The sequence below is a fragment of the Leucopleurus acutus genome, assembly GCF_964270905.1.
Source record: "Leucopleurus acutus genome assembly, chromosome: 2".
In the NCBI taxonomy this organism is placed as follows: Eukaryota; Metazoa; Chordata; class Mammalia; order Artiodactyla; family Delphinidae; genus Leucopleurus; species Leucopleurus acutus.
In genome coordinates, this window is record NC_139143.1 from 174,542,603 (window position 1) to 174,564,918 (window position 22,316).

General features: G+C 47.9%; 3 protein-coding genes across 5 annotated transcripts in view; all 3 read right to left on the minus strand.

The window, feature by feature from the left end:
• Positions 1 to 1,112, minus strand: part of NCMAP (non-compact myelin associated protein) — a gene marked incomplete at its 5' end in the record, with an annotated part of 42,347 nt that extends 41,235 nt beyond the window's left edge. Inside the window, one exon of one of the 3 annotated variants that reach the window (XM_082834148.1) lies at positions 1,068 to 1,112. Of the gene's footprint in view, positions 1 to 403; positions 671 to 1,067 lie in introns of those variants that run through there. The other 2 variants (XM_082834145.1, XM_082834147.1) reach the window with 2 other exon arrangements.
• Positions 1,113 to 1,199: 87 nt separating this feature from the next.
• LOC309957911 (large ribosomal subunit protein uL5-like) lies at positions 1,200 to 3,467 on the minus strand. The gene is made up of 2 exons (XM_082833456.1): positions 3,295 to 3,467; positions 1,200 to 2,279 (listed from the first exon to the last, which is right to left on the minus strand). The coding sequence occupies exons 1-2, from the start codon at positions 3,449 to 3,451 to the stop codon at positions 1,900 to 1,902; spliced, it is 537 nt and encodes a 178-aa protein (XP_082689582.1). The 5' UTR covers positions 3,452 to 3,467; the 3' UTR covers positions 1,200 to 1,899.
• A 564-nt stretch (positions 3,468 to 4,031) lies between these two features.
• LOC309957912 (eukaryotic translation initiation factor 5A-1-like) lies at positions 4,032 to 4,702 on the minus strand. Its single transcript, XM_082833457.1, has one exon. The coding sequence runs from the start codon at positions 4,588 to 4,590 to the stop codon at positions 4,126 to 4,128; it is 465 nt and encodes a 154-aa protein (XP_082689583.1). The 5' UTR covers positions 4,591 to 4,702; the 3' UTR covers positions 4,032 to 4,125.
• Positions 4,703 to 22,316: the final 17,614 nt, after the last annotated feature.

A 22,316-nucleotide genomic window follows, 5' to 3' on the forward strand; every position in this document is an offset into this window, starting at 1 on the left:
AAGCTACAGTCTAGTGGAAATTAACAGCTTATATTTACGGAGTGCCTATAATATACAGACCTTGTACTAAGCACTTTATATGGACTACCTGACACTCTGTCAAAGAAATTGTTTCACTTACAGAGCAAAGGGAACTGTAGAGAAATGCAGGGTCCTGCCCAAGACTAAGTTATTGGCCACCTAAGGGGCAAGGCAGGGATTCCAATGCCCAGGTTGACTGATTCTAAAGCACCAGCACTATGCTTTCTTCCCCACCCCTACTCAATCCCACCTCCTCCAGGCACCCCTCCAGATCCTCGTCCCAGACGAGATCGCTTCCTTGGTCCCTCTAAGCCTGCTCTAGTATTTGACACACCCATGTCCTCCTGCTGCCAGATATCCAGCCCACAGAACGTGTCCCCACCTCTTTCCTCTGGAGCAGCTAGTCCAGTGAGCCACCCGGGAGCTGCTGAGTTTGCTGATCTGAGCTAGAACACTGGTTTTCTCCCCCGGCTGTGGGTTTTCATCGCAGATCTTCCTCCTGGAGGGGTCTCCGCACAGGGCTCACCCATCCAGACGCCCATTTCACAGATGAAACCAACACAGGTCCTGAGTGGTTCAAAATCCCTTTACCTCCTGGCTGGCCGAGTCCGCTCCCTTTTCTTCCGGGGAGTCTCGGACCCTGAGCCGGAGGCTTGGTGAGAGGGGTGGGACAAGGAAACGACCTGCCTGCTGGATGCCCGTAATATCAACCCCCCAAACGCAGGCTGGCGCTCGGGGCACTTCTCCGCGAGGGTCGAGCTTGCTCGGCACTCCGGGCACCTGTACGCATGCCCCATCCCCATTTCCAAAACCCGCAAAAGGTGACCGATATCCCTCCCTCCACCCCGGCCACCGCCCACCGCCCTCGCGCGCAGACCCCAGGCACCCCTTCCAACGCAGGTGGGGGTGGAACTGGGAACTCCTCACTCTCCCTCTCCCGTCACCCCTCCGCGGAGCGCGGCAGGTGGACAGCGAGCCGCTGCGCCTGAGCCGGGCCGCCCGTGCCCCCCGCAGACCCGGCGTCCCCGGCGTCCCCCGCCTCCTACCTGCTCGGGGGAGCCCTGCGCTCCGGCCGCCGCCCGCTCCGCCTCCCGCCGGCGCCACCACAGCAGCCCCGGCTCCGGCCGTCCGGGATCCCGCCCCCGGCTCCGCCCCGCCCCGTGCAGGTGATCCCGGGGAGGGGCCGACGTGCCCCCACGGTCCCTGCCTCGGGGGCCGTCCTGGGGGCGCCAGGCTCGGGACGCTGGCTGGGCGGCGCCTCACTGCAGTGTCCTCGCGCTTCTCCTGGCCTGGGTCCTTCTTGAGATTCCAATTCTGGCACACCCACCCCCACCCCCAGGCGCTCAGCACACCAAGGCCACGTCTCCCAGGTCAGACTTCTGCCAGGGCAGAAGGGGAGAAGGGGCCTTACAAATAAACCAGGCCGGGTGTGAGCTGCAGGGGGTTTGTGTAGGTGTCTTTTTTTTTTTTTTAATTTATAATATTTATAGCCTTTTCTTTTTTGTCTGCACTGGGTCTTCGTTGCTGTGCGCGGGCTTTCTGTAGTTGCAGTGAGCAGGGGCTACTCTTCCCTGCGGTGCGCGGGCTTCTCATTGCGGTGTCTTCTCTTTGTTGCGGAGCACAGGCTCTAGGCACGTGGGCTTCAGTAGTTGCAGTACATGGGCTCAGTAGTTGTGGCTCATGGGCTCTAGAACGCAGGCTCAGTAGTTGTGGTGCACGGGCTTAGTTGCTCTGTGGCGTGTGGGATCTTCCCAGGCCAGGGCTCGAAGCCGTGTCCCCTGCATTGGCAGGCGGATTCTTAACCACTGCAACTTTTTTTTTTTTTTTTTTACATTTCACTGAAAACTTTTTATTAGCCTTTTGGATAGAAACGGGAATTTATTTGCCAGGAAGGATGATCCCATCATACTTCTGCTGGAACCAGCGCATGGCCTCCTCTTTGCTGATTCTGTGTTTGGCCCCAATGCAGCCTGTCCTGTGCTTCTTGTCTACGATGCTGAAACCTGGCCTACCCAGCACCACACAGAAGTCCAGGCCGTAGATACCAATGCTTGGGTCATATTTGATCCCCAGATCGATGTGTTCTTGGATCCCAAAGCCAAAGTTTCCAGTGTCTGAGAAGTTATTTTTTCTTAACTCATACTCTCGCACCTTCAGACCTTTCTCCAGGATTTCTTCTGCCTTGGCCCCACGGACTGTGTAATGGACGGCAATTTTTTCATTTCTTCTGATGCCAAAGGATCTGACGGTGTATCTAGCTGCAGGCAGGGGTAACAAGGAGTCAGCTGTTAGCATACTCCCACTGCACTCCCCTCTTCCCCAGAAAATCATCTCCATGACTCCAAAGTGACATTAAGTATCCATCCACATTCTAAAGTGATGTTCTAATCAGTGTCAACTTGTATCAGTTAATCAGATTCATTTGTAACACAGAAACAGATTTTCCAACTTCCAAGTCACTCAGCCATACTTGAGCGATTAAAACCTCAGAGCCATAATGTCAAAGTCTCAGGGAGGGCAAGTTCATAACCAGTATAAGCTAAAGGAAAATGACCATGCATTCTACTAATAATGTTTATTAATAATAGCTAATATTTGCTAAAACCTTATTGTATCCCCATTTCACAGAAGCCGTGAAAGGTTAACTTGCACAAGATCAGTTGGTAGTAAGAGGCAGGCTGTGATTCCAAAGACTTGCCATATTCCATTACCCCAAAGCAATGAAACTCTAAAAACAAAAAATGTAACAACAGTAATGCTTACACGGTGCTTGGTATGCAGCAGGCATTTCATATAACCTATCCTGTCCCCCGCGATCTTGTAATGCAAGTACTACCATCCCCTGTATGCAAATAAGGAAGCTGAGGCCCAGAGAAGCCAAAGTCACAGACTAGCAAGTGATGGAGCCGGGATGCGAACCAGGTTAGTCTAGGGACACAGCCCTGTTCTAGCTGCAGCCTATGTAACCCTAACTGCTAATCAAGCCAAATACCATTTTCTGCATTCCCAACATTTCCACGCTACCTCATACTCTCGTTACTTGCAAAAACCTCTATTTGGGCTAGTCTTAGCTTAATCTCGGCTCATACAAAATCTGGTATTCCAATACCACTCCTATGTTGGAAGGGAGATACCTCTTGGGAAGCTCAGGAAGGCAATGCTTTAAAGAGATATCACCTTCAAAACGGGTACGAAACAGGCTTGACAGCAGGCGAGGTAAGAAACATCCCGACATCCCCAGCCACCAGCCCTTCCCTGCCGGCCACGACTCACCTTTGGAGAACACAGGGGTCTGGCCTGTGAGCTGCTCCAGCACCTTGGCTGCCCGGGTCAGCCTGTCTCCACTCTCCCCCACGTAGATGTTGAGGCAGAGCTTGTGGATGCGAAGTTCCCGCATGGGGTTCTCCTTCTCCCCTTGATCCTGCGCCATGACGGGAAACAGGAAGAGAAAGTGAGACTTCTCTTTTTTTTTTTCATATTAAACTTGTAGTTTTATTCAGGTTTGATTTTTAACAAATGTGTCGGGGAGAGAGCCCGCAGGAAAGGGTGAAGCCCATGGGGGCAGGGCCCTCCCAGATGCCTGAGGAGGGGGCAGGTCCCCTCCCCTCTCCTCCTCTTCCCTTCCCATCTAAAGGGATTTGGGGAGAGACATAGGCAGGGGAGGGGGCTGGTCCCCAGTCTGTGGGGGTGGTGCTTGGGAAAAAGGGCTATTGGGGAATAAGGGACCAGACCAGGGATGAGTGGGGGAAGGGCACAGAATCCACAGCTTTCTGATTCCAGATTGAATTAAAAAACAAAACAAAACAAACCTAAACCACAAGCAGCACCCGCCCGGTCTCCCCAACCAGGGCTGTAGTGCGAGGGGAGAAGAGGAGGGGCAGCTTCACCAAGGCCGTGGTTCACTCACTCCTGGCCAAGGGAGCAGGGTGAAGGGCAGGGGCTCCCCGGCAGATCGAGGGTGTAGGGGAAACCAAAATAAAATGTCAAATAAATCGTGTGGGAGGAGTCCAGCCAAGGGCCGGGGCAGAGCTGGGCCAGGCTCGGGGAGGGGGCCTCTGCAGGCTGGAGGATCACTGCTGCCACCACAGCCACCCTGGGAGCCAGTTATTCGGCCATGGCCTTGACTGCAGCAGCTGCATCCTCTGTCGTGGCAGACAGCACCGCGATCAGTATCTCTTCTCCACCGTCGTACTTCTGCTCAATCTCCTTGCCAAGATCTCCCTCAGGCAGATGGAGGTGCTCTCGCACCTCCCCGCTGTCTTGGAGCAGTGATAGATACCCATCCGGGATGCCAATCAGCTGGAAATCGTTCCTTTTGAGGCTGGGGACATCCATATTATGAGTTGACGGGCAGATATCTTCATATTTCTTCCCAGTAAAGATGTCAAGACCAACCAGATGGACCTTGGCATGGCCGTGCTGGCCAGTCTTGGAGGCTGACATCTCCACAATCTTACATGGCCGGCCTTTGGGCACCACAAAGCCATTCTTACGTAAAGCTGAGCGCTGCATCGGGAAGGTGGCTGAGGCCCCTGCATCTCCTGTCTCGAAGTCCAAATCATCTGCCATTTTAAGAGGCTTCGATTCCAGCTCGCGCGAATGCACTGACTCGACCCCGTTCACTCGCGGCGAGCCCAACCGCTGCCTCAGAGCCCGCTGCCGCCGCCGCTGCTGCAGACGGGTCTTAATTAAGTGAGATTGTGCTAATTTAATTGAAGGCTTTGCGGGGAGGTTGGAGTCTAGACAATCACAGAATGTTACACCAGGAGGTTTGCCGGCTAGCAAATGTCAAAAACTCCGCCCTGTAGAATCCGGCAGTTTCCGGCATCAGACTGGTTTACGGCTGGATCCCTGGAGCCCAGCACTCTATCCCGGGCACACAACGGGCCCTCCATTAATATTTATAAAAAGAGAGGAGAGATCTTAGGGGGTCTCTTAGGGGATCTCCCCGTTTACAGACAGGAAACTGAGGCCCAGGAAGCAGAGGTAAGTTGCCCAAAATCACACAGCAGGGGAGCGACAGAATCAAGAGTACAGCCAGGTTTCCCCATTGTGTTTTTCAAATTATTTCTAGAAAGTGTTTGGTTTGGGGCCTAATGCTTTGTCACTGGTTGCCTGTGAGATGCTGTCAAAGCCTTGATAACTTCCTCCCAAGTTGGCTGAAAACAGAGAGAGCCCACTGTGTTTTAACAGGCAGCTCAGGTGGTGTTTATTAACAAGGATGATTAAGAAGTGAAATTCTGTGACTCGCTATATTGTACACCTGTAACTTATATAATATTGTGTATCAACTGCACTTCAATTAAAAAAAAGTGTAATTCTGTGATTCTACTTTTTTTTTTTAAGTGAAAGATTTATTGAGAGAGAATACACATTCCAAAGGCAGAATGCTGTCCATCTCAGAAGGCGAGAGCAGCCCCAGGGCATGAGTTTGTCCTGGAAAGTGAGAGCAGCCTGTGATTCTACTTCTCACCAAATACATGAGACACAATCCTTGGCTTCAAAGAGCTTCTCTGTGGTGGGAGACGCAGATCTGTCCACAAAGCAGGGGCTGTGAAGGAAGGCAGAAGGCAGAGAGGGCCCCGTGGGACATTGCTCTGGTCCTGAGACCCGAGATCTATGAGACCACTTCAAGATACTTCCAGAAGCTCTCACCGGGTTGTGCATGGGGTCAAGGGCTCTGTAGTCGGATGGTCTCAAGTTCCAATCCTGACTCAATTGCTTACTAATTGCAAGGCAGGAGCAGGTGTTTTTTGTTTTTGTTTTTTTGCGGTACGCGGGCCTCTCACTGTTCTGGCCTCTCCCGTTGCGGAGCACAGGCTCCGGACGCACAGGCTCAGCGGCCATGGCTCACGGGCCCAGCCACTCCACGGCATGTGGGAATCTTCCCGGACCGGGGCACGAACCCGTGTCCCCTGCATCGGCAGGCGGACTCTCAACCACTGCGCCACCAGGGAAGCCCAGGAGCAGGGTTTTTGTTGTTGTTGTTGTTGTTTTTAACCTCTCTGAGACTCAGTTTCTTTCAGTTGGATGAAGATAGTATAATTCCCTCAGTATAGTTATGGTGAGAATTAAAAATGCGATAATGCTTATGAAAGTCTAGATAAATGGAAGAATTATTATGCTAAGTGGTAGGCGCTGGGGAGGTAGACACGCCAACACAAAGGGGACCTAGCATCTCTGTTAGGTCCCCCTCTGAGGAATTCAGTGGTCTTCAGCCTTCTGTCATCCATGGCTCTACCCCACCTTCTGCTTTCTCCCTTAACCCAGCCAACCAAGCCATAGGACACCTGCCATGTCAGAATGGCTTTGCACACACCTCCATGAGGGATTCGGGAATGAAACTCTGAAACCAAACAGGACCCTGTAGGGCCTTTCCTGGTACAAGTCCGTCCGTGTCCCCCACTTCTTGTTTGGCCTTCCCTGGGCTCCAAAGAGCAGACTCAAGCAGTTAATGATTAGAAAATAGAGTCAAAGGACTCCTAGTTCCTCCCGAAGGGATATAGATAACAATCTGACACAGATCCTTGAGTTGTCCTACAGAAACTAAGACCCCGTCTCACCTGCTGGAGCATGGTGACTACATGCTGACCACAGGGACATAGACCTCAGATGGCTTGGAACCAGAAGGCTGACGACTGAGATTTGAAAAACATCACCTCACCAGCAGCCAATCAGAAGAATGTCCACGAGCTGATCATGTACCCTGCAGCCCTACCCCTAATGCTACTTTCAAAACCCTTGCCTGAAGGCCAGGGTAGTTCAGGTCTTTTGAGTACTAGCCGCCCATTCTCCTTGCTTAATGCCCTGCAATAAACACTGTACTTTCCTTCACCACAACCCAGTAGATTGGCTTTGCTGGTGTCAACTGAGCAGACCCGGGTTCAGTTCGGTAACAACTCTTCCTCTCACCAGCCTCCGCCATAAGGAATTGACCAGGGTCAGACACACCAGCCAAGCTCAGTGAGGCAGAGGCATAAAAAGGCTCTAGGTAACCTTCATCTCTCAGTTTATTTATTCATTAAGTCCTCCTGAATGTTCACTACAGGCCAGGCACTCTGCAAGGTGGGGCAGAGTCAGTGGGGGCCCTGCCCCAGCCAGTAGACCTCACCTTCCAGTGGGGCTGTGAGGACAGCTGATACCCAAGCACAAAAGATGGTAACACAAGAGAAAGACAGTCTGTGAAAAGTTCTACAAAGGAAATAACATGCTGTCTTTGATCATTATCCATGGGAGGGTAGGGGCTCCTTCAGAAAAGGAGGGAAGGGCAAGGACCATCTGCTGGGAGAAGACGGGTGAGCTGAGATCTAAAGGACAAGCAGGCAGGTGTGGGAGATGCTGGGGCTGGGGAGCATTCTGGATGGAGGGAAAGCCCATAAGGCCAGTATGGTGGACCAGAGTGGGGGTAGAGGGCAGAGTGGACAGCATGAGGTCAGAATCAGGCAGCGGTCAGATCTCGTGAGGTCTTAGAGGTCAGAGTGAGGAGTTCAGATCTCATTTCAAGAACCATGGAAAATCATGGGAGGGTTTAAGAAAGGCAATGGCCTGATCTGACCTATGTTTTTAACGGACCACTCTGGGCAGTTCCCTGGCAGTCCAGTGGTTAGGACTCTGCACGTTCACTGCTGAGGACGTGGGTTCAATCCCTGGTCAGGGAACTAAGAATCTGCAAGCTGCGCAGCGTGGCCAAAAAAAAAATAGACCACTGTGGCTGGCTGAGAAGAACAGATCAAGGGAGCCCAGGTAGGAGGGAGGTGTGGAACAGGGGGTGGCAGTGGAAAAGGAGAGAAGTGATCAGATTTGGGATATATTCTGGAGGACAGGCAGACGGGAATTGCTGATGGAGAGGAAGGTTCAAAGAAGGCCATGTGGTGGCTTGTTTGCTGCCGAGTCAATTCATGCCCTGAGCAGTGGAAGCTCCCGTGACCAGAATCCCTGACCCTCCTTCTGCTGAGCTGGATGCAACTCGGAGACCTTCAGGTCACCCCCGGATCTTACATCCACAGAGTGTGAGCCCGGGGAGGTGGGGAAACGTGCCCAGGTAAAGGCAGAGGTCCCCTAGCTCCCAGTCCAGAACCTGCCTGACCCACTGGCCTTGATTTATTCCTTGGGCAAACCGGGAGCTGGTCATCTAAGGTGCCGCCCCGGGCAAAGGGATTATCGAGAGATATTCTGCATGTAAAAGCTAGAAATGACCACAATTCCAAGCGATAGAGAATGGCCTAGCCAATTGTGCTTCATAACAGATGCACCAGACATGTAAATACTCAGGTGTTTCCAACAGTGGAGATACATAAGAAATATGTATTTTGGTCTTCATCCAAGGTTTCTGGCTCACAGCTCCCCAAACCCTGTAATTCCTAAGTGATTAGAGCCATAGGGGCATCTTTAATTATAATATTTGGTTTTTATCCTCAGTTCCTAAGATAGCTTCAGAGTGATAAAAGTGAAACGAGTGTCTTCTGTGATTCACAACAAACCCCTTTCAACCACACCTGAGTTTATGTTAATGGGGTGATTTTTGGAAAGCCGCTAGGCAACCTAAGGATGGGAGCTAGTTGCCAGACCAACCAAGTGATTAGAGGGTTGGAACTTTCAGTGCAGCCCTCCCTGAACAACCTCCAGCGAGGGGAGAGGGGCTGGAGTTTGAATCAATCATCAATGGCCAAGATTTAATCAGTCGTGCCCTATATAAGGAAGCCTCCATAAAAAACCCCAAAGGGTAGGATCCAGAGAGCCTCCCGGTTGGCAAATAAGGATACATCCATGTGCTGGGAGGGTGGCACAGAAGCTTCTGTGGTCAGGACCCTTCTGGACCTCGTGCTATGCATCTCTTCATATGGCTGTTCATTCGTATTCTTTAATATCCTTTGTAATAAGCCAGTAATCGAGTAAGTAAACTTTTCCTGAGTTCTGTGAGCCACTCTAACAGATTAATCAAGCCCAAGGAGGGGGTCACGGGAACCTCTGATTTATACCAGGTCGTCAAAAGCACAGGTAATAACCTGGACCTTTGATTGGCATCTGAAGTGAGGGTCAGTCTTGTAGGACTGAGCCCTTAGCCTGGGGGATCTGATGCTGTCTCCAGGTAGATGGAGTCCGAATTGAGTTACATTGTAGGACACCGAGCTGGTGTCGCAGAATTGCTTGAGAAGACCACCCCACTCCTCCAGCACCCCCCCACACACGTGGTGGGCAGCAGTGTCAGAAGTAAAGCAGAGTGTTGAGGGTAGAGGAGACACAAGGTTACGCTTTCACATAAGAGTGTATAAATAGAAAATGAAAACAGCAGGCGCAAACTCTGACAACTATATAAAAGGTACGTCCATGTACTGATTAAGATTTGAAGGGAATTTGGTGGAATGTAAATAAAGCGTGGGGATTTTCCGTGTTCTTTTTTTTTCTGTAGAGACGATGATATTTATGTAAAACAGTTTTATAAGTCAATGAAAATGGCTTATAAAATTACCCAACAAACCACCCCTGTTTCAGACGTACCATATGGACGCTTAAGCGCCAGGAGGTTTAAAAATAACAAAAAACTGCTCTTTCCACATAGAAAATACTCAGATGCACCAAGCTACCCTTCCCTTTCTTGTTAGCAGAGGGTGTTGCTGCAAACCAGCCTTTGAGCCCCCGGGTTTTCATCTCCTGGCCTGGACCGTGTAGTCTCTCACCTCTGCCCTCAAAGCCTTAATCTGCTATTCATGGCATTTGAGATGGTTGCTGGGGAAACAAGACAAATGTCATGTAGGGTTAGAAGGCAATTTTAGGGGGAGGTGAAGCACAGAGAATCATGAATCCAGAGACATACAAGTCCACACTGATTCATCCAGGAAAGAAGAGGAAGCAGACATACGCAGGCCAGTCGATTCTGAAATCAATTCCTTGCCTCCCAGCCAAGGGGATGGAGGGGGCAGCAAAGGGCAAAGGCTCAGAAGCCGCGGTTCTTAGTTAGCTGCAGAGCACACCGTGTGGTCTTCCCTGTGACTGCTACCCAGATAACTGTGTGCCCTGTGGCACCCAGAGATGTGACCCACAAGCCGAGCAGCGGTCCTGCATTCGGGTTAATTCCCATTTCAGCTGTGAGAACATCTGGGTGATGGAGGGTGAAGACAGGAGAGAGTGACGAAGGCTGAGCCAGGCTTCTGTAGCCCCCAGCAAGCCACCTGGTCTCTTGGGGCCTTTATTTTCTCATCTGTAAAATGGCAGATTGGACTGTTTTGTTCCTGAGGCCTCTTCCAGTGAGTTTGACTGTCATGACTGCCCCCCACCTTTATTTTTTTTGCGGTACGCGGGCCTCTCACTGCTGTGGCCTCTCCCGTTGCGGAGCACAGGCTCCGGATGCGCAGGCTCAGCGGCCATGGCTCACGGGCCCAGACGCTCCGCGGCATGTGGTATCTTCCCGGACCGGGGCACGAACCCGTGTCCCCTGCATCAGCAGGTGGACTCTCAACCACTGCGCCACCAGGGAAGCCCATGACTGCCCCTTTAAATAGCCAGCCCAGGTCATTACCTGGCAGCTTCCTCATTTTTATGCTACATTTTTAGGAAACCCATGATTCAATTTTACTGGTTGCAAGGGAAAAACTTCTGTTCCCAAAATGAAAATGAGAGGCTGTAAATTAAGTTAAGCCCTTTGGCCACCAGCGGAAGCTGCCCTTCCTCACCCTGGCAAGGAAACTGCTTTTATCTGGGATTCTAGGAGCAATTCCTGGCAGCAGTCAGTCCATTTGCAGCTATCTCTGCTGCTGGATTTGCTCTCCCCTGGTACCTCCTGGGTCCACCCTAATATCACAGTCACCCTAGGAAACCCAGAGCAGGAGTAGAACGAACACACACACACACAGAAGCTACTCTATTTACTTGCTGTGTGACCTCAGGCAGATCTCCTAACCTCTCTGGGCTTTAGTTTACTCTTCTATGATTCATTCATTCATTAAAAAAATATTTACTGAGTGCTTGCTATGTACCAGCAATGAACAAAAGAGACAATAATCCCTGTCCTGATAAAGCTGACATTCTGAGATGAGGGGAAAACAATAAAAATAAATAAGCCAGTGATATGGCATGTCAGAAGGTGATAAGTGATCTGGACAAAAATAGAAAGGAGTTGGAATAGTGAAGTCTGCCTACTGCCTACCCCTAAGGGTTGTGATGAGGACTGAATGAGCTGATGCTCATTAAATTTCTTCCTCAAACAGTAATGGGCTGTGCAAATATAAAGAATAATTATAATATATAAATGAACATTTTGTTCAATGAAAGCGTTTACAGAGATCCCAAAGGCCCAGAGAATGTGGTGATCCAGGGATGGAGAACCCAAGTCAGCTTGAATCATGGCCTGGGGCTGCTGGAAGGGAACTTGGACATCCGCTAGCCCAGGGATCTGGCTGTCCCTCGGAATCACCAAGGTGCTTTGAAAAACTGCCGAGGTCAAGGTCACACGGCAGATTCCCTTGAACCAGAGTCTCTGGGGGCGGGGCCAGGCATTCATGTTGTTTCTTACAAGCTGCCCTGGTGATGCTATGTGTGATCAGGGTCGAGAGCAGCATCTGACCATAGAGAGGGGGGCGACTTGCCTAAAGGCTGGTACCCAGGCCTGAGATCTTTCCTCTCCCAGGCCCAGTGTCATTGTGTGCCGCTCAGCACCTCATTCCCTTCCATGCTGGGAGCCCCCACAGGGCTGTCACCGCGTCTCGGCCACTCCTCCCACCTTGCTGCAAGCCGGAGTGGCCCTCTTACCTGAAGGCTAAGAAACTGTGTTACTTCTCAGTGATGGCCAGGCTGTTGATCATTCCAACTTCAATTTCTGGTATGGGCTGAATTGTCGCCCACGCCCACTCCTGACTCACTCCCCCCTCCACCCCCAGAAAATTCCTGTTGGAAGTCCTAACCTCTAATACTTTCGAATATGATTGTATTTGGAGATAGGGCCTTTAAAGAGGTAATTAAAGTAAAATGAAGTTGTATGGTTGGGCCCTAATCCAATGTGATTGGTGTCCCTATAAGAAGAGGAGATTAGGACACAGACGCAGAAGGAAGACCATGTGCGGACACAGGAAGAAGACCGCCATCTACAAGCCTAGGAGGGAGGTTCTCAGAAGAAACGGACCCAGACCTTAGATTTCCAGCCTCCAGAACTCTGAGGGAATAAATATCTGTTCTTTAGGCCACCCGGTCTCTGGTACTTTGTTCTGGAAGCCCTAGCAAACTCATACCACCTCGTGATTGGTCACATCACGGGCATCCCGTCCCCTGGGGCACTGGAAGGAGAAAGCGTATTTGATTCCCTTGCAGCCTAAGAACCTTGTGTACCCTTCAAGTCTCAAGACTAAGATCAACTGTCAGTTCCCAGGGAACTTTTATAACCCCAATCGCATGCACCTTCACTTGCTTCTGTCATGGACAAGGTGGTTGTTATTCTTCCTCTCCGAACAGACCATGAGCTTCTCGGGTCCTGTTCACCTGTGTGTCCTCCACAGCATCAAGCACAATTCTCTAAACAGATGTCCAGGAAAGTCATGAATGAAGATATGAAATACAGTCTTTGGCCAGGGTTTCTTGGATCATCGGGGAAGAGTGAATAATAAAAATTAAAATTATAGGGCTTCCCTGGTGGCACAGTGGTTGAGAGTCCGCCTGCCAATGCAGGGGACACAGGTTTGTGCCCCGGTCTGGGAGGATTCCACATGCCGCGGAGCGGCTGGGCCCGTGAGCCATGGCCGCTGAGCCTGCGCGTCCGGAGCCTGTGCTCCGCAACGTGAGAGGACACAACAGTGAGAGGCCCGCGTACCGCAAAAAAAAACCCCACAAAAAAACACAAAAAATTAAAATTATAGGTCATGTTTAGGGAGCATGTGTTACATGCATAAGTCATTTGTCTAGACAATTCTATGAAGTAGATACTATTATTTATTGCATTTTACACATGAAGAAATTGAGGCTTGAACAAGTTAGTACAATTTACCCAAGGTCACCCAGGGCTTTCAGGCTTACCCACCATGAGGTTAGCCCTACAGTAGGAATTGACCTTGACCTTCAGGGACATATGCCCTCCATCCTCAATTTCACTAAGGATCCTGGTCTGACCATTTGTTCATCTCTTGCTCCCATCACTGTGGCCATCACTCTCTGGGCCTGCTGTCCTTTCCAGTCTTATCTGGACTTCTCCCCAGCCCCGTGGGCGGCTTCTGCTCTTCAAACCTGCCCTGGGCTCTGGGTCAGAGCAGGCCATTCCTTCCAGAGAGATGCTCTCCTGTCCCTCCCGGTCACAAATGGCCTTCCTTCAAGATCCCACATCCTTCCATGAAGTCCCTCTAAGCCCCCAGCCAAAGTCTGGCCCCCCTTCTTGGGGAGCCCTAGCGCTGTGTCTGTTCCCAAACCATCACCTGTGATTCTGTCTTACACTACAGCTGGTTATTTGCAGACCCATCTCTCCTGTTCTGTTCTGGGCTTTGGAGGCCTGAGTTTATATTTCCCAGAGCATTTAGGTTTTTGTTTTATTTTGGTTATTTTGGCTGTGCCGTGAGGCGTGCAGCATGTGGGATCTTAGTTCCCCGACCGGGGATCGAACCCATGCCCCCTGCACTGGAAGCACGGAGTCTTAACCACTAGACCGCCAGGGAAGTCCATCCCAGAGCATCTAATGTTAAACAGATTTTTTTAAATGTGTTGGTTTGCAAAATGAACTCATTTGCCTTATAGCACCCTCTCCTTTGAATGGACTTGGCCTTTCCCAACTGTGGACACAGTAGGGAGAGGCAGCCAGCAGGGGACTGACAGAAGATGCTTGGTAGGGCTACAGGATATCCAGGACCAATCCCAAGAGCTCCCGATGGCTTCTCGTTTTGCCTGGAACTGCTCTGCCTTGGGATGGAAAAGCAAAACATTCCAGTGAGAGGAAACCATTTTGGGATTTACTAATCAGGCAGCCAGAGGAATTAGGCGGGGAGGACTCAGTCATCCAGGGGCGCTAAAGATCACAGAATACTGGCTGCCCACAGGCCTGGACATTGTGGAATTTTCTAGAAAGACTGGTGTCCCCGGGGGGGGGTCTGCTCCCAGGATGGGCGGATTAGAGAATTGTTCAGGTTGAGCCTCATCCTTCTTCTCTCTGTCCCTCTCTACAAGGTGAACTGAGTGGGGCACAGCACAGGGGAAGCATGTCTGCAACAGCCTGCGTGGGTCAAGTGACAATGTCCTCTACTTCGGTGGCATCTGTACAGCTCACACAGCTCGTTCACTCTGCTGACGCGACAGTCTGGAGATTCAGCAGGTCAGGTCAAGTTTGGGCAGCTCTGACGCTGGCCAGCTGCACTTGCCAAGTATTTTTTCACTCCTTGGTCACTTATTCTTACGGTTAACCTGTGAGGCAGGAAGGATCATTACCCCTGTTTTACACACACGAAAAAGGGCCACAAAATGATGTGGCCAAGATGCCAGGAAGGCAAAACTTGAAGCATAGCAACTTAACTCTGAATCCCAATTTCTTTCCAGATTTTAAGCCCACAAATCCTCTAGCCTGCTTCTCCTCCACCCGCTAACTGACATCCCATTAGACACCATCAGACTGAGTTTAAGGGGAGCCGGTTATTCTTCTAGGCATCTCCTTAGACTGCATCACCTAGTCCAGCTCTTCCCACTGCACAGATGAGAAAGGGACTTGCCTATGGTCACCTGGGGAGCCAGGAGTAGTCCAGGTTAGAACCTGGGCTTTCAACTGGCTCTTTCCTACACAGGTGTCAAGTGTAAAAACGCATGACCAATGAAACCAGAGTCTGTTTCAGAGAAAAATCATTTCACAAATTGGGGCAGGTAGTGAGTGACGATCCAACAGGACAGCTGCTGGGATCCCAGGGAAGCAGCCAGCTTTGAGAAGCCGGTGGCAGTGCCCCAAATACAACACTGGTCAAACAGGAAATGTACCAAAATTTGTTTTCAAAACCATGCCCTTTGCTGTTTGTCAAATGCAAAACACAGAAGAGTTTATAATGGCCAAGTTCAGAGGCCATGGCACAAAATCAAAGTAATTCCCAAACCATTTAGCACACTGCTGACGGAACCACCTTCCAACAGCCAGCTCACCATTGCTTTTAGGATCAAGAACAGTCATTAGGTCAGCATTCAGGGCCTGCCTTAGTTGTTCTTAGCTCATCTCTCCAGCATTACCTTCTACTATGCACCTATTTACACCCAACCCTTCAACCAACTACACTTGCTCCCACAGATGCTGAACACTATCTTTAGGCTTTTGTTTCCTCTCTCCTGTAGCCATTCCTTCCAACCCCACTTTGTGAAATTCCTGCTTCTCCTATAAGCTCTGGTTCATTTTATTGCTCTTTTTTCTAGCTTCTTGAGTTGAATGTGTTGTTTATTTAGACTGAATTCTTTCTGTTTTCTAATACATGGACTTAAGGCTACTATGCATTTTCTTCTGAATACAACCATGGCCACATCCCAAATGTCTTAGTAGGGAGCACTCTCACTGTTCATTTCCAAAACCAGTTTTGTTTTCCTCTTAACTAAAGAACTATTTAGAGGGGTAGTTTTGTATTTCCAAGTGGTTAGATCGGTTTTTCTATGCTTTTATGGTTAATTTTGAATTTTATTATATTATGGTTAATGAATGTGGCACATGGGTGCTGTAAGACTGAATATTTGTGTCTCCCCTCCCCCACAAATTCATATGTAGAAATCTAATCCCTAAAGTGATATCATTTGGAGGTGGAGCCTTTGGGAAGTGACTAGGTCACGAGGGTGGAGCCCTCATGAACGGGATTGGTGCCTTTATATATATATATATGTATATATGATATATAATAAATATATATTATAATATATATATATAATATATATATATAAATATAAATAATATATATTTATATATAATATATATATTTTATAAATATATATAATATACACTTAAAATATATATTATATATATTTTACAAATATATATTTTTGTAAAATATATATTTTACAAAATGGATGGAACCCCTGCCCTTGCATTGGAAGCACAGAGTCTTAACCACTGGACCACCAGGGAAGTCCCCTCATGCCTTTATAAATGAGTGTCCAGAGAGATCCCTTGCCCCTCCCACCGTGTGAGGACCCAGTGAAAAGACAGAAGTCTATGAATCAGGAAGCGGCCTCTCATCAGACACTGAATCTGCTGGTGACTCAATCTTGGACTCAGCCTCCAGAACTGTGAGAAATAAATTTCTGTTGTGTATAAGCCATCCAGTCTATGGTATTTTGTTATAGCAGCCCGAATAAATTAAGACAATGAGATTTCTGCTTTTTGTGATTTGTTGAAAATTTCCTTGTAGACTAATACTTGATAATCATTAGTGATGTTAGATATATGCTTGAAAAGAATGTGCTTTTTGGGGTACAAAGTTATATATAAAGATACACATATAATCTATGTATTTATATGATCTATCACATAATTATGTATCATGATACTAGATTATATTATTATACAAGGTATATTTTGTGTAATGCGATATATATTTATGTTACATATAATATGTAATTAAGCTGTTTAATTTTTATTTAACATTTTGTTATCTATATTTCTTTTTTGTCTACCATATTTCTTATGATATATATTAAAATCTTCCCTTCCTGTTCATATACCGTCTCCTCTGTGAACTTCTTCCGAATGCCCTAGGCAGGCTATTTCAAGGCTGACTGCTGTCTCTGAGATGAGTCCATTTTTAGACGGGTTGCTGGTACCCTAAGCATGACTTTGTCCTCCGTGTCCCTTTTCCTCCAAGCCTGGAGTGCCATTCCTCTCTCCTCTTTATCCTATGTGCTCACCTCTTCTCAAGATCCACATTGTATTTTTCTTTTTCTTCGTGACTTCCCCAGACACTTCCTTGAGTTTCTGTTGAGCTCAACAACTGTGTTTTTGTCTGTTAAACAGTAATCACACATGCCTGGCTGACCTTCTGGGTTACTGTGAAGGCCAAAGGAGATAACGACTGTGAAAATGCTTTGAAAACTCTCAGGTACAAATGTCAAATTATTTACAATAATTAATAATTAGACCCATAATGACTGGAACACAAAACATTGTGACTGTGTTATGGCCTAGTGTGGAATCTGTTGTGGGGCAATATTGTCCGGAACTATTAACAGCACTTGAGGGACGCCTGTCAATCAAGGATGAGGCTTGCTTAGGAAATAAAGTAAAGCATCCTATGAGCTCTTTTTACACAACTGATCACGGAACGGCATTCTGAGGTCAGACGCTGCTCTCAGAGATACGCTTGGGAAGAATGTGGTCAAAGTTTTGCTTCTCTTCTGTAAAACTTGGTGGCTCGTTGTTTAGATTTCAAAGATGTTATTTTCCCAGTGGGTATCTTTAATGCTTCTGTATTGTAAGGAAATACAAAGCCTTCAAGGAAAAGTCTTTTTCTTCTGACTTAAGAGGCAGAGAGAATAATCCTCTGCATGTAAAGAAGTTGATCTGATTTTTCTCTTCCTACCAGGGCAGCCACCAAATACTCAATAATGTTATTACTTATTTAGAGCATATTAGGTACCAGAACACTGCTAGTGTTACTGAGTCCAAACTCGCTCTCCTTGCTGCACAACAGGCCAATAAATTGGGAGGCGAGGTGTTGAGGCAAGGAATACAACTTTATTCGGAAAGCCAGCAGACCGAGAAGATAGGGTTCCCAAGAAAACCATCTTATGGGGTCTGGATGCCAGTTTCCTTTATAGAATCAGAGAGGGAAGGAAAGTAAAAAGGCAGAATAGAGAGGGAGAGGTGGGGAGGAAGTAAAGTAAAAAGGGCCATCAGTCTTGACATCTCCTGGAATGGTCAGCCTCGGGGGAGGGGATGTGATAAATGTGTTAATTTCTTCTTTCTCGCAGCCATTCACAGGTGGGTAGGGTTCCCTGAGGTAGGCCATTATGCATGATTATAATACCAAAAGCAACGAAAAGCAAAAGCTAAAGTCAAAGAAACAGATCCAACATGTAGTCAAAATTGGCTCTTCCCTGTTACATTAGATGATCTACAAGTGTTTTTGAAAAAATTGTGCACCTCAGATTGGGACTTTAACCCACGCGGCTGGGACTCGAACCCAGACAAAACCCCCAGTCTTCCAACTGAGATCACACACCTGGTTTCAGGAGTTAATGAAGCTCAGGTTCTTGATGTCTCATCACAGAAAGAATTCAGTGAGAGACAAAGTGATAGGTAAGAAGTGGATTTTTTTAGAGAGAAACACACTCCACATGGGCCATCTCAGAAGGTGAGAAAGGCCGTGTGAGAAACACACTCCACAGATGGAGCGTGGGCCATCTCAGGAGGTGAGAAAGGTACCAGGGCACGGGGTTGTCAGTTTTTATAGGAGTGGGTATCATAGGCTAATGAGTGGGAGGAGTATTCCAGCTATTTTAGAAAGGGGCGGGGATTTCCAGGAATTGGGCCACCGCCCACTTTTTGATCCTTCTGGTCTGTCTTGGAACTGTCACGGCGCCTGCGGGTGTGTCATTTAGCTGCTGCTTCTTTTTTTTTTGTGGTACGCGGGCCTCTCACTGTTGTGGCCTCTCCCGTTGCGGAGCACAGGCTCCGGACGTGTAGGCTCAGCAGCCATGGCTCACGGGCCCAGCCGCTCCGCGGCATGTAGGATCTTCCCAGACCGGGGCACGAACCCGTGTCCCCTGCATCGGCAGGCGGACTCTCAACCACTGCGCCACCAGGGAAGCCCTCATTTAGCTTCTTGATGTGAGCGTATACTGAGGCTCAAGGCCTAGTGGAAGTCGACTTGTCTGCCATCTTGGACCCACTTTGTTCTAATCAGTTTATGTCATGTCCTTGGGCTATGTCTTTCTTTCAAACGTTGTGCCCTGCCTCCTTCCCTCCTGTTTCATTTTCATTAACCCTTACTGCAGTATTTTATTATTCCCATTTTGAAGGTGAGGAAACTAAGTTTTACAGAGGTTAGGATTAGGAGTCTTGCCCTAAATTGCACAGTGGTGAATCAGCATCTGAGCCCAGGTCTGTCTGACTCCAAAACCTGGGTCCTATGATCCCCTGCAGAGATCCTCACCATCTGGACTCCATCAGAAGGCTCCTACCTGGGCTCCTTGCCTCCTCCTTACTTCAGGGTATCCCACCCGCTTCTGCCAGGCCAACTGTCCTGCAGCCCCACCTTGCACAATTCTCCTTCACTTCCACCCTTCCTGAAAACCTTACGCAGGGTGAAGTCCAAATCCCTCGCAAATCAGACTTTGACTCCCGCATCCCCAGGCTTGTTTCCTTTATTGTGCAAAGTCCAGGCCAGGCCAATCCCGTGATTCTGCTTTCTGCAAAGGAGCACCTTTGCTTAGGTCTTCCTCTTCTCTGCAGGATCTTTCCTCTTTTTCTCTACTTACGTGAGGCTTATTCTTTCTTCCCAGCCTAACTCATCCTTTCTCTCTCATGAAGACTTTCTTGCTGAGTTCACATCTCAGTGATCTCTCCACCCTCAGAATTTCCATGGCATCCATCCATCCCTCCATCATCCATCCATCCATTCACCCAGAGCTGACTGATCTGAGGCACAGTATAGGCACTAAGGATAGAGACATAGTCCTGACTACAGAATTATGAGCAGGTAATTACAATCCAATTCAACAGCACTTGGCGATTTCAAGTGATGTCAGTGTACCAAGCACCATGGAAATGTGGTGATGAATGAGAGAAACGTGATTCCTGTCCCAGTGGAGCTCACAGCCTGGTGGGGGAGAACTCCAGTGCGATTAAATGGGAGGGGCCCTAACCTGGACTTCTGTGGATGGTCAAGGAAGGCTTTGAGAACCAGCGAGCATATATCATCTAGCTCTGCCTGGATGGTTTCAGAAAATTTCTCAGAGTCTACAGCATTTAATCTGGGAACTAAATGTACCCAGCGAGAAAGAAAAACATAAGTGGATGGTTGCATCAGTCCTTTAGTATCATTTAGGTAGTCACCCAATTCTTTGAGGAATTAAAAACAGCTGTCCTTGTTTTACAAATCTTGTCTTTACAGTACCAGAGGTGTGGCTTCAGAAACAATTCAAAGCCCATCAAATTTTTTTTTTTTAAACTACTCCCCAAACCTCCCCTATTTATCTTAAGAGGCTTGTACGCATTGATGATGGCAGACTCAGAGACTTGTGGATCCACCCGTGGAACAGAATGGAGACCCAGAAAGATACGCCCAAGCCCATATGTTTGGCAAAAGTGCAAAAGCAAAAAGATGGCCTCTCCTTCCAGTGGGAGGAGGGCCATCGGACATGGGCAGGCAAAACACCCAAACAAGCCAGCAAACAGCAAACCGAAAACCCTTGACCTAAACTTCATACCTCAGACAAACGGGAACCCCAAAAGGATCATGAACCTCCAAGTCCTCATTTGTCACACCACCTACAAAAATAAACTCCTCATGGATCAAAGACATGGAGCTTGCATTTCTCTCCCTGTGCCTTTGAGATGTAAATGTTCTACCTGGTCTTCTCCAGGAACTCTTTTCAAGCCATCTCTTTATTTATTTTTAAAATTTTATTTATTTTTGCTGCATTGGGTCTTCATTGCTGCATGCAGGCGTTCTCTAGTTGCGGCAAGCAGGGGCCACTCTTCGTTGCGGTGTGCGGGCTTCTCATTGCAGTGGCTTCTCTTGTTGCAGAGCATGGGCTCTAGGCACGTGGGCTTCAGTAGTTGTGGGGTGCAGGCTCAGTAGTTGCGGCTTGCGGGCTCTAGATCGCAGGCTCAGTAGTTGTGGCACACGGGCTTAGATGCTCTGCGGCATGTGGGATCTTCCCGGACCAGGGATTGAACCTGTGTCCCCTGCATTGGCAGGTGGATTCTTAACCACTGTGCCACCAGGGAAGTCCCCAGGCCATTTATTTAAAAATGCAAATTTCAGGAAGGTAACTTATCAAAAGAAGAAAAACCAAAAGGGGTAAAGGTCATTTGGAGCTTGACTTGTCAAGGAGAAATGCAAATCTTAAGTCTTCTCCACAAACATTAGTAAAAGGGCTTTAGCCATCTGAACAGATGACCTTGATTTGTTCCATCTGCCAGAAATCCAATTTGAATCAAACCTATTTTGTAACTTGTGGGGTTTATGTTATTGTACCTGATTCATGGCTGAAGTTTTGGAACAGGAGTTATGGGTTCTCTGTTTGTGCCTGTTGGTATGTGTCTTGTAGATGTGATGTTTTCTACCTTTGGATGGCATTGCCAAAATTAATTTGTAAAAGTGTTTCATTTAATTGGTTTAAAGAAAATTAAGGGCTTACATAAATTCTCAGAAATATAATAGAAACTAACCCAAATGAATTTCAGGTTCATGTGATTTGGGAAAATATTTGGTATTAAACTTAGTTTAAGTTTGTTGGTTTAATTAATACAGGCATGTCTTCAGAGTTATATATGACTACTGTTCTAAATATAAAACAATTTCTGTAGAAATAGCTGCATCTGGAAAACTACCAAACTGCTTCTGGAAAGTTCCTCATGATGTATAGAGTTGGCTTTTGTTAAACTTATTCTATGGGGAGTGGACGTCACCTTTTCCAGGATACACATGTGTTAACTCAGCCACATGTGGATTCATTTAAGTAAGCACACATTGAGAGTATATGAGGGGCAAGGAACTGAGTTTGGTACTATGAGAGACACAAGATTACTATGTCCTCTGCTTTCGAGGAGTTGGTATCTAGACATAGCAATTCTTTTCATATGTGCAGCACTTTGCAATTTATAAAATTTCTGCATATGCATATACATCATCTCACTTGAGTCTAACAACACCTTGAGATACGGGGCAGATGTTGCATCAGCATTTTACACATCAGGAAACAGACTTAGGCAAAGGCACATATTCAAGGTCACATGATGCAGTAGATGCGATTGGGATACTACATTTTAAAAAATATTAATATGCTTTTCTCCTTTATATTTACTTACCTGACTTCCCCCTGTTCTGCCAGGTTACCTGTGTTTTCCGAATGTTTTATCAACCACAGTGATACTTCCACTGTGGGTGATATGTGAGGACAGTTTTTCTGTTGTAAACTGGTTACATGAAAGCCACATTTTTAAAGATTTCCCTCCAGTGAAAATTATTTTTGTTGGAGTGGTTTTTATTTTTACTTCTTAACTACATTCTTTTTTTTTTTTTCCCAGCACACCACCATCCCCTCCCCACTGCGGTTTCCCCACCTTGGTGTCCATACGTTTGTTCTCTACATCTGTGTCTCAATTTCTGCCCTGCAGACTGGTTCATCTGTACCATTTTTCTAGGTTC

Coding starts and splice junctions, on each gene's coding strand:
- LOC309957912 (XM_082833457.1), bottom strand. CDS start 4,590: ATGGCAGATGATTTGGACTTCGAGACAGGAGATGCAGGGGCCTCAGCC.
- LOC309957911 (XM_082833456.1), bottom strand. CDS start 3,451: ATGGCGCAGGATCAAGGGGAGAAGGAGAACCCCATGCGGGAACTTCGC. Junction 2,280..3,294: donor GACCCCTGTGTTCTCCAAAG/GTGAGTCGTGGC, acceptor CCCTGCCTGCAG/CTAGATACACCGTCAGATCC.